The 11,993-nt window shown below is 36.9% G+C and overlaps 1 protein-coding gene across 2 annotated transcripts in view; it reads right to left on the bottom strand.

Moving 5' to 3' along the window:
- Window positions 1–1,254: 1,254 nt before the first annotated feature.
- The window catches only part of LOC143448936 (uncharacterized), a 41,746-nt gene continuing 31,007 nt past the window's right edge, over window positions 1,255–11,993 (bottom strand). For both annotated transcript variants that reach the window (XM_076948898.1, XM_076948899.1), the window contains 8 exons: window positions 11,360–11,419; window positions 11,081–11,284; window positions 10,610–10,678; window positions 10,396–10,542; window positions 8,863–8,922; window positions 4,423–4,707; window positions 3,188–3,259; window positions 1,255–2,982 (listed from right to left, as the gene is read on the bottom strand). In XM_076948898.1, coding sequence (XP_076805013.1) covers window positions 2,677–2,982; window positions 3,188–3,259; window positions 4,423–4,707; window positions 8,863–8,922; window positions 10,396–10,542; window positions 10,610–10,678; window positions 11,081–11,284; window positions 11,360–11,419 — 1,203 coding nt within the window. In that variant the 3' untranslated portion in view covers window positions 1,255–2,676. The remainder of the gene's footprint in view (window positions 2,983–3,187; window positions 3,260–4,422; window positions 4,708–8,862; window positions 8,923–10,395; window positions 10,543–10,609; window positions 10,679–11,080; window positions 11,285–11,359; window positions 11,420–11,993) is intronic.

Genomic DNA, 11,993 nt, shown 5'->3' with positions numbered 1-11,993 from the left:
AATTATGAAGTTCAATGTTAATCGACTGTCTTGACATTAATAAGCACGAACATTAAATGATTAACATTATCAAACTGTTTCTTCATTGGTTAAACAAATTCATATAATACAGGGGTTCCCAACCGGTGGTACGCGTACCACTAGTGGTACGCGGGGCTTTTCAGGTGGTACGCGAGCAGCTCTCCGTTGCATGCGATATACAGTATATTAGTATAACAATTTAATTTTGAGTTGCTAAAATATGCGAACAACAATTCTATTTCTTTCCGTACTAAATTCTCTGCACTCAGTAAGCTACTTTTGTCGATCTTGCTTCCTGCTGTCATCGTTATTAACACAATGCTGCTGTGCGAACTTAATGGTGTCTGTGACGAAACTATTATGTGTGCAATGTGAATGGTGTCTGTAACGAAACTATTACGTGTGCAATGTGGTCTGTGCAAATGCAGAATTGCGTTTATTCTGATGTTGGTTGGTTGCTTCTTCATACCCAACGCTAGCTTCCCACGCTGTTCCACAACTACTGATTTTAAATAGTAAAAATAATGTAAATTAAAAATAGTGGTACGTGTTGACAATCCAAGGTGGCTAAGTGGTACGAGAACATAAAAAGGTTGGGAACCCCTCATATAATACATTGGGTTGAGACAGCACAAGACAACGTTCAATAGCAAGGGCGCACATGGCGGGCCGCAATTTCTTAGCAAGTGTGATGAATGTCTCATAGTTATTCAAATGCATTTGAGTTTACTTATTCAAGTTTATTTATCTGTCATCTAAGTTTTCTCTACCAACAGATAATAAAGGAAAATACTGTAACAAACGTATTGAGAAGCTTACTGTTAGAAGATTGTTGCTAACTGTAAATAACGCCAATTGTAGTTAATCTCTACCCATAATGCCTCAGCTTGTTTGCCAATGTGCTAACATACCTTTAAGTATCATTCGGGATTATCTGTTTTACACGTTTGTTCACTTTTCACTTTGATATTAAATATGTTGTTAAAAGCCTCAAAGCCCGAGTCACTTTAAGCAGAACACATTAGAGACACAGCCATGGGTCTGTTGCTCGATCTTGGTCGGCCCTCCCCCAATATGTTTAAGTCTCCTGCATCTCTGCTCATTGAACTGGATTTTACGAGTAAACGAGCATGATTCAAAATCGACTGACGGTTGCAATCGTCAGGCATAAATTCCTGCATTCGACCGTCCTTGGCTGGATTAGCCCTTATTGTCTATAACAAGAAAAACACGTCATGATCAGCATTGTATTTTTTATTTTTTGCAACTAACTGTGCGGAACAAAAGTTACGATGCTTACCGTTGTAATTACAGCACAATAGGACACATGCCCATTCATAGGCGTAGTCAGGGAGGGGGGCGAAAGGGGCGGTGTGTTAAAACAAACACTTTGTAGTTCCCTTGAACCCATGAAATATTTGCCTTCGCCCCTAAATTTTTTTCTGGCTACGCCACTGTGCCCATGACCAATTAACGAGCAGGAAAAAGCGGCAAAGCCTAAGGACAACATGCAAGATAGCAACAATGCAATTGTGCTACAAGATGGTAGGTTAGCATCATGGCCACCAAACCCACAAAACACGGATATTAACAGCCATACATGGTAACATTAACAGCAACATTGTTTGATTAAAACGACAATGAATACCTTAAGTATACAACAAATGGATGGTTGAAGAAAACCGCACAAAAGAAACTCCATCCTAGGGACCGGAATCCCGTTTCAGTGGCCGAGAGAGGGCACAGTTATAAGGGCCCACAAGTGCACTAAATGATAGACAGTATGCATCATATAAAAATTATAATAATGTCAATAGGAAATCATGCCTCTACATTCCCTTCAACTGCGGTATTTGTGGTAAATAGTGGATACACCGACCATGACATATACACATTAGCGATTACAAAACTATGATACAAGTGGAGTAAACAAAAGAACGATACAGAGTGCACAATATAAAGTAAGTTACTACGAATATCGATGCTTGGGGACTTTTCATGAGTGATAGATGCAAACACGATTATTGGGGTTATGAAATTTCAATTAATGTTTGTTTTACTGCCGTTATGCATTTTGCCATACTTCTACATATCAAATCAATCAGGTAATTGCCACAACTCCTAGTTCATTTCAGCAAAAAATAAACGCCCGTTTACAAAGTAATTGGCAGGCTTTGTCATTGCGGGCGAGATAAGCAAAAGCTATATTGCTTTTCCGCTCACTATATAGTTATACTGTTATATACATGCAGTTTGCGATACAAAACATATGCAGGCACATACTAATCACATAAAATACAACAATCGCTGATATACAACTTTTGTGAATCTTAGCAAACAAACCATAAGTAGCGTATGGGATACTACGTACAAATTTATAAACGTTTTTGATAAAGCACTGTAGACTGATAATTTTTACTAATTATAATTGGAAAAAGATGCATTCATTTGGGCGGAAAAAAACAAGGGAGCCCTACAGGCTACAGCTATTTATTTAGCTGGGGCTTATTTTAAGAAGGCAGCCTCAAATCAGTCAAGGAATAATTTAGGGGCAGGTCTTAAGTATGGAATTAAAATGAATGGTTTGCATTTGCTGTGTTATTGCTGAGAAAAGTTTTTTACCTTTTCTTTCAATCAATCTTTCATTGCAAAAGCTTAAAATCCAAAGAAATTTTTTACTGAAGTCCAAATTTTATCAGCCCAATAACGTAAAAAACCCTTTATAGCTTTTTCAACAGAGTCCAATGCTTCATCATGACTCAATTCCCTGTGTAATCCCTTTCTAGCCATTACATTCTTTGAGACGCTGTCGTACTCATCTTCGACAGAGTGCTTCAGATATTCATATAACACTGCGCTGTTTTCTCCAGATAACTTGCGGTGTTTCTCTGTTGCAGCCGAAACAAACCGTTGATGCACCATTTCTAATATATGAGGTTCCATGTAACAGTTTTTCACAACCTAAACATAAAATAATTGGTGCTGACAGTGTTTGGAGAAGGAAAATATATCTCATATAAATGCAAAAACAATTTTTTAGAAATTGTTTATAAAGATAACTGCAATATAAATCTTGTTGTTCTATGTTATCACACACTAGTTTTAACTTGTGCAAAATAAAAATCATAAACTAAAGATTAAAGTTATCGACAAATATTGTACATACATCACTCATGTATTTCCTGTATTCATTGCTCGCCTCCACCTCAAACTTTTCAAGCCCTTTCCGATGGTCTTCCTACATAATTCAAAATGATAAGGTACGTTAGGTACCGTACAATTTAGTGAAATGGATAAAGCAAAATTTTTTATCATAGTAAACGTTCATCAATGCGACCCTCCCTTAACTCAAAATCAATTATTTAACTCTTCGTTCCATTTTCGTTAAAGTTAAACTAAAATTCAAACTTTGAACTTAAACTAAAATACTGTAAGTTGAAAACGTCATTTATATTAAAGGTTTACAAAAGTTGCAAAATGATGTGGACGAACCTGATTGGCTTTTGGAATGTCGAGTGTAATTTTACGTGCCAAGAAAGTAATAACAAAATTTACCACATGGGCTATTTATTTAGTGAGCTGTATTTATACGATCATCGTTGTAGATGGCAAGAAAAAAGTCATTTTTCTTGTGACAGAATGCATTTAGCTGATCATGCGGTGGATGCAAGGTCATAATTGTTCACACTTAACTGCAAGCATTCTAATAGATGGGGAATATTTTTACTATCACTAATCATGCTGAGTTACTGCAAGCATTTGCCTTGGTATGTTGCAAAAATCAAATAAAATAAAAAAAGTTCTTAAACATTGTACGTGGGCAAGTCAAAAATTTCCCGCACATTGTTATAGAGCGCATCTCGCTTTTCTTTTTGGCGCAATGCTTTTTGTGCGAGCCGACTGCTGTGTCATGTGATCATGATCAGCTGATCTACTTGTTTGATCGATCTTTACAGCAGTTGGCTTCAGTTGATAAAAATGACCGCTCCAGTAGCACAATGCACCAGTGAAGAGCAACACGCAGTGATCAGATTTTTATGGTCGGAAGGTACATCAGGGGCTGAAATTCACAGGAGGCTTTTAGCACAATTTGGAAACTGTGCGCTACCGAAAAAAAATTGTGTATGAGTGGAGAAATTTGAAAGTGGCCGGACAAATGTGAAACATGCAAAAGGAGCAGGATGTCCATTAACCTCTACCACTGATAAGAAGACTGAGCAAGCTCAAAGATAACTGGTGGAAAATTTTTGATTTGCGCTTGTATGTCAAACAATGAGTTAAGGCTTATGGTACAGTGCGTTTTGTAACCCAAGATGTACAGTAGTTAAATCCTATAATACTTTTATTGCCGTCAATATCGCAAAATAAGTAAAAAAGAACTCATGTGCTAATGCGACTTACTTGTTGTGCAGAATATTCCTTGAACTTGTCATCAATAGATTTCTCACATATTTCTTCCTCGCGTTCCAAAATTGTCTTTTCCTCATTTTCATGAAATATTGAATATTTATGAATATAAGAATACGACTTAAATATTTCTTCCTTGGATTTGAAAATTTTCTTTTCCCCAATTCCATAGCTTTGTTCAGCAAAGTGTGCCATAGCTTCCTTCTTGTACTTTGTATGAAATTTATTCATTTTGTTTTTTGGAAAAACCTTTGGCTTATTTCCATTAGAAAAAATTTCCTTCAAAAAATGTCAAAAACAAAATGTTAAAAAAGAACTATAAAAACTCCAAAAACATAAAACTTTTTTTCTTGCAGCACCAGAGTGTCAATATTTATAAGAAAGATTTGTAAGTAACATCTTACAAGTCTAGCTATCTACAGTATTAATTCTTCCATGATTTGCTGCTTGCAATATTGTCCAATGTAGCAATAACTCAATGCAAGGGTGATAGTAGTGGAAATTGCAATCGGAAACGAAGTGGTTACCTTTTTGTCTGTATATGCTCCCCATTGTGGTTGTAGCACTGAAGAAAAGGAAACTTTCTATGATAAATTGAGTGAGGAAATGCTGAAAGCACAGGGGAAATGCGTGGTTCTAGGAGACTTTAATTGTCATGTCGGAAAAGAAAGCGATGGATATGATGGTGTGCATGGGGGATTTGGTCACGGCCTCAGGAATGTTGATGGAGAGAGAATGTTGGACTTTGCAGAGAGCTTTGGGTTGAAAATTGTCAATACATGGTTTAAAAAAGATGTGGAGAAACTGATAACTTACAAATCTGGCAGACACAGAACTATGATTGATTATATTTTGGTAAGAAAGGAGGAGAAGGTGAAAAATGTGAAGACAATCAGAGGTTATGATGCAACATTGTTTAATGGTAATGGATGTTCTGCGCAAGAAAACATTCTATGGGCAAAAGGTAAAGGTAAACAAGATCAAGACTGTCAAAATGGTGCTGTCAAAACGGCTCTGAGAGAGAAAAGGAAAGTTACAAAAAATGGAGAAAGGAAAGAAGTGAAGGGGCAAGAGCGGAGTATGTAAAATATAGAAATAAAGCTAAGAGGGAGGTTTCAAAAGCAATGCATGAAGAGGCAAGAAACGAGGCTGGATTGAGGAAATGAGAATGGAAGAAAGGATGAGGCACATCTATCGCATGGCAAGAACAAAGGCAATGTGTAAAAGAGATATTGTTGGTAACCCTTGCATGAGAAGTCAAGATGGACAGTTACAGATGCAGCTGGCAGATAAGTTGAGGTTGTGGAAGGAATATTGCGAAAAGTTACTGAATGAAGAAAACCTGTGGGATAACACACTAGTATCTAAGGAAAATGTTGGACCCGTAAAGGAAATCACAGTTCAGGAGGTTGGGAGAGCAATGTACAAAATGAAAATAGGTAAAGCAGCTGGTCCAAGTTGTGTGCCAATAGAAGCAATTCGGCTATGTAATGTGGATAGCATCCTAGCAAAGATTGGTAATGGTATGATGAATGGGGAGGGAATGCATGCAAGTTGGAAAAAGAGTGTGTTGGTTCCTTTGTACAAAGGGAAGGGAGATGTGAAGGAATGCACCAGTTATAGAAGCTTGAAAATGCTTGAACATGCAATGAAGGTTTTGGAAAGAGTTTTCGAGGAGCGAATTCGTGAGATCAAAATCGGTTTTATGCCAGGAAAAGGTACAGTTGATGCCATGTTTGCTGTGAGACAATTGATAGAAAAATACAAAAAGGTTGGGAAGGAGCTGTATTTCATGTTTTTTGATCTGGAGAAGGCCTTTGACCGTGTTCCCAGAGAAGTGATTTGGTGGGCATTGAGGAAGAAGGGTGTGATGGAACCAGAAGTTAGAGCGGTGATGGAGATGTATAAAGAAGCTGTGACATCCGTGAAACTCAAAGGCGAAATGTTAGAATGGTTTAAGGTAGAAGTGGGGGTCCACCAGGGTTCAGTGCTAAGCCCATTGCTTTTCGTAATTGTTATGGATGCTCTGACACATCATTTGGAAACAACAATGGAAGAGTTTTTGTATGTTGACGATTTAGTTCTCGTAGGAGATAGCTGGAAAGAGGTGGAGGAGAAGTTTGTTAGATGGAAAAGCGCACTGGAAAGCGATGGTTTGAAGGTGAACATCAATAAAACCAAAGCGATGAGAATTGGTAGATAATAATCGTCGAAGGCAGTAGTCAGTACTGTTGATCCATGCGCAATTTGTGGGAAGAGAGTAGGGAGAAATTCCATTCAATGCAGAAAGTGCAAGTATTGGGTGCATAAGAGATGTTCAGGTATCAATGGAAGGCTGACGAGTGGAATGAATTACGAATGTGGCAGATGTAAAGGTTGTATTAGTGATGAAGAAGAGGAGAAATATGTGAAATTGGGAAGTGATGAGATCGAGCTTGTGAAGGAGTTTCGCTATTTGGGGGATATGATAGGGGAAAATGACAGTACTGGCAGGGAATTGACGGCAAGAATACGCGCTAGTTGGAAAAAGTTTAAGGAATTGTCTGGTACACTCTGTGGCAGACTACTCTCTACCAATCTGAAAGGAAGGCTGTATAAAGCATGTGTAAGAAGTGTGATGTGCTATGGAGCTGAATCCTGGGCGATGAAGAAGGCTGATATCAGGCGAATGCAGACGACAGAAATGAGGATGATTCGAATGTGTGGTAAGACACTACGAGATGGGATTACCAATGATGTGCTAAGAGGGTGGACAGGTGTTGAAGATATTGAAGAACATCTGAGAGGGCATCGTCTGAGATGGTTTGGGCACATTGAGCGAATGAATGAGGAGAGCTTAACGAGAAGAGTACAAAATAGGATGATTGAGGGAAAGGTGAAAAGGGGAAGACCAAAGAAAACATGGGAAGAGACGGCGAAGGATGATATAAGAAGGAAAGGTTTGAAGATCAAGGATACCATCGACAGGGGAAAGTGGAAGCGTCGCTGTAGACAACTGGTCGACCCTGAATTTGTTTTGGGATGAAGACCAGGCTTGAACAGGCGAATGGAAGATAATGATGTAGCAATAACTCAAAAAGAGCTTTTCAAGGCAGTGCTTATCATATTTCAAAAAGTCACAGTATCTAGCCAAGGAAACGAGGGTTGTCATAATATATTCTTCCTATCTTTCAGTATGGATGGTAAAGAAGGCAACAGGAAAAAAATCTAAAAATACTTGAGCGGTGCTAAATGCAGAGAATATCCTTCATGAACCGGGCAAATAAAAAAGTTGGAAAAATAACTCAAATTGGTCAACTTTGATCTTTACAGAACAATCATGAGACAACAAACAAGCTTCTTTGGCCATGAAAAAAGAGTAGAAACACACAGCACCCTCGCCGCCCTGCAAAAGATTTAGGGTGAAGTTGCACGAGAAAGCATTTTCCTTTCTTAACAATCTGGAAAAGTATCTTCACTCAACAACAGAAGAAAATTTATCGCAGTTAACAAAGAGACCAATGGGAGACATGCACATGAAAGACTAAGTCTGGATCACTAGATGTCCAACGCAAAGAAGCAGCATCAATAAATCCCACAATTTCAATAATTGCGTACTTTTCCAATTTAATATGCCTAATTATTATGACACTTGCAATCACAGTAAAAATCTAGCACTTAATCATAGTGAATAAAAACAAGTGGTTATAAATTTCAACAATCATATATAATTGGATTTAGCTTTAAAACTGTTATGACAGGAAACTTTATGTAATTACCAAACCAAACACCAAATTTTATGTAATTACTAGGGCAACCAGTTTTCTGACCTAAAAAGTTTAAATTTTGACCTTATTTTGAAAAACGTTATACTGATAGTCTCTACACTGTCTACAGCAACTTTCTAATCTAAAGCTGCATTTAAAAATGACAAAATGCTTTTGTAGTGTTGACTTTTTCTCGTTTCTGCATATTAAGATTGACAACTTGCAGTTTCAAATGCAATGCCGTCATATCGTGACGTCACCAAACGCGCTGAAAAGCCTTCCCTCTCTTTGTGGCTTTGGTTCTAAGTAAAATTTGCGGCACTGGAATTGTTTGCGGTACAAGAAAAGAGAAAAACGGAAGAATAATATTACAAAATGGTTACAAAATTACAAGTTTAATAGATTTTGACCTAAAAAAAGACCTAAAGAAACAATTTGACCGTATTTTGACCTAACGTAACATTTTGACTTTATTTGACCTAATAACTTCTATACCACACGTCGTACAAAGCTGAAACTTGTCTTGTACTTGTTTCATAGCATTCTGAGCAGGTAAAAAAAATTGACCATATTGACTTTGGTTGCCCTAGTAATTACCAACACGAACATAGATGATAATACAGCTTAACTGCCAGTCTGCCATAGATACTTTTTACAAGCCATCATATTTAGAAAAGTATACAAATACCTCTTTCATCAATTTTTGATAGTTCTCCAATGCAGTCTGTGCTATACCCTTCAGTTTTCCCTAAACAGCATTTTTTGAGTAAACAGGTTTAAAAATAACCTATAATAAAATAGTTAAAACATGAAAAGTGGTTAACTTCTAAGAATATCAAGTTTTTACCATGAACTACTTTACCTTGGTAAATAAACCTACAGATAAAAGTCAAACTTTTTCCCTACAATCAGTATCCTTTGTAAGAAAACAACCATAGTAGCACATAAAATCCTACACTATTGTCAATGACATATATGTTACAGACTGTAACACTAGTCATGAACAAATAACTTTATCAATTTCGAGTATTGATCAGAATTTAGCAAACTGCAGACCATTGGAGTTTTCCCCCGGTTAACAATGATACCTTTGACTGACAATTTACAAGTAAGAGCTAATGCCATCTGGCAAACGACTAAAATGAAATTGAAACTCACTCCCAAAAATTCAAAAAGGAAACATAATAGTTTACAAAAATAAAATCAACCAAGACTTCAAAAACACATTGTTTTGTTAATGTGCCTTGTGTTGTATTTTTTAGATATAATCATGGAGAGTTTTAGTTTTGTTTCAGAAAGTGCAACCCTAACTCTTGTGCAAAGCTTCAGCATGTAATGCCTTAAACCTAATTATCATCTTTAAAAATGAAACTAGAAACAGCTCCATTTGGAAAGCTATAATTATACCTAAAATAAAATTTTAAATGTTTGCTAAGTTTTTCACAAGTCTGCGGAGGCACTGCTTGTCTTAACTTGCTATTCGGTCTTAATTTACCTGCCGATTTAATGATCTGACTCCGAGGTTGCGTGCGGTTAGAATTCTCTAACCTTACGTCTACTAACCGCAAGTTCTTACGATTAACAGATGCCGTTTATCAGAAGCAATCCTTTATTGTAGGAACTGTACAGATTCCGATTATAATACGTTCACAAACTTAACATTCATCATTTTAAACAAGTTTAACAAATTACGATTTACGCGAAACGTAGTACGTTCGTACGATTCTGTATATCTCTGACTGAGCGATTACTCGCACAGAAGTGTAAGCTTATATAAGCGTAGAGCGCTGTGAACGGAAATATTCAACACAAAAATACACGGACATTTCAAAACGCGCAAACGATAAGCACACAGCGTTGGCAATGGGAATTACCTTCAGTTAAAACTAGGATGTTATGAAATCACCTGGTAACGTACTAAGCGGCGTTTTCACATAAAGTTAATTAGAGCAAGTTTCCAAATATTGCATCACGATTGCAGTTTTATAAAGTTGCAACTGCAGCCAAATTGCATCTGCAGCCAAATATTAAATGCTAGCTGCAGTTTTATCAATGAACAATGTTTCAATAATTAAATGGCGCATACGTTTCCACAATTGATATAATGGTATTGGATGTGGCTCCCAAGCCACTACAAGTCAATGACTGACCATAGAACCCCTGAGATGGTGTCATCGTACCTAGGTTAAGAACCACTACTTCAGAGACACCACAAGCTTACCTGGATAAAACCTTCTCGCTTTTGTTGATTCTTTTCTAATTCAGTTTCCAATTTCGCATGAAATTCATCACGCAAACATTCATCAAGATTACCAAATCTGTTCTCGAAGTGGGACTTGGCCTGTTCTACAGCTTCATCATTGTTGCCCTGAATGAAGAAAAGTATCAATGAACCACAGTACAAGGAGCTTATGTCATAGCATTTATCTAATCACCTGTAGACACTTGGTGTATTCATTCACTGCATCATCGACTGCAGAATTATATTGAGATCGGAGATGATCCTGTAAAATAAGTTTCACGTTTAACTTAATACTTAAGCTAAGAAAATGACCCGAATATTTATTTCTTGATTGGTTTGGCAATTGACAAACTCTAAAATACACAAAATGTAAAACAAATGTAACGACTTATTTTAGGCAATTTCTAACCACTCTTAATTAATCTAATGTTCCAAGTAAGGTCACAAAAACAATGCTGTGCTTGTTGTAAAAGATTAAAAAATACATTAACAGCGATTTAACAATAGAATTGTCATTTAGCAGTTTTGATTGTGATATGTTTGTGAAATAATAAACAGTAAAACAAATGTTTAACAAACTGAGCCTCCTTCAAACTGTGATATTTACAAAACCAATCAAGCGTTTTAAACAAGCTGCTAGCAAAATTGTATTATTTCATCCAACCTCTTTTTTTTGTCTATTTTTGCTGCAATCAACAAAAATTTTCCCAATCTTTTCTTTTAGTTTATTCCTCGAATAACTTTTAATGTCATCAAAGTGCTCTGGGCATTTTAACTCTTCATGAAATTGGGCTAGTGCCTGCTCTTCATATTCGACATGGATTTGCTTAAAGTCTGATTTTGTATAATAATTCCTCTCGATAGCATTCTGTTATAAATCAATTCTGTTGAGTTCAGAAGTGGCCGTAGATATGTTAAAATGGTTTTAATAGCCAAGTATTACCTTCATTGATTTTTCGTATTCTGCGCAAAATTTGAAAACAAGATTGCAACTTGATAATTCCTAAATGCAAAGAAAAAATATTTTATTACATATATATTGGAAATACTACACTAAGTCAAACACCATATTGTTGGCGGCATCCAGGCAGGATAGCGACTGTCAAAACAGCGACTGTCATAATGGCGACTTCATAATAGCGACGTAATCAAGTGAGCGACATTCCAAACAGCGATTGTCTAAATGCCGACCGCATTAAAACAGCGACTGTTATGATAGCGACTTAACTAGGCTTTCCATTTTTCCTATCATTGCTTTTTGAAATTGGATTGAACATTTGCTTAATTGCCTATTGTGATGGCACAATACAAAAGTATACACTGTGCATGCTATGATACGAAACAATGTGCTTCCCTGCATTTTTGTTCTACTCCCAAATAAGCAACAAGTAACATACTCTCAAATGTGGACTGAAATCAAATCACTGAAACCTGGAGTCGCTCCAAAAAGTGTACAGATCGACTTTGAACTAGCTTCCAAAGCTGCGCTCATTGAAGCATTTCCTCAAACGCACATCTACGGCTGTTACTTTCACTTGGGACAATCGCTCTGGAGAAAGATTCAGGAAAACGGACTG

Source organism: Clavelina lepadiformis, chromosome 3 (assembly GCF_947623445.1).
Source record: "Clavelina lepadiformis chromosome 3, kaClaLepa1.1, whole genome shotgun sequence".
NCBI lineage: Eukaryota > Metazoa > Chordata > Ascidiacea > Aplousobranchia > Clavelinidae > Clavelina > Clavelina lepadiformis.
The sequence above is the reverse complement of the archived record's forward strand: the minus strand, read 5'-3'. Positions and strand labels throughout refer to the sequence as shown.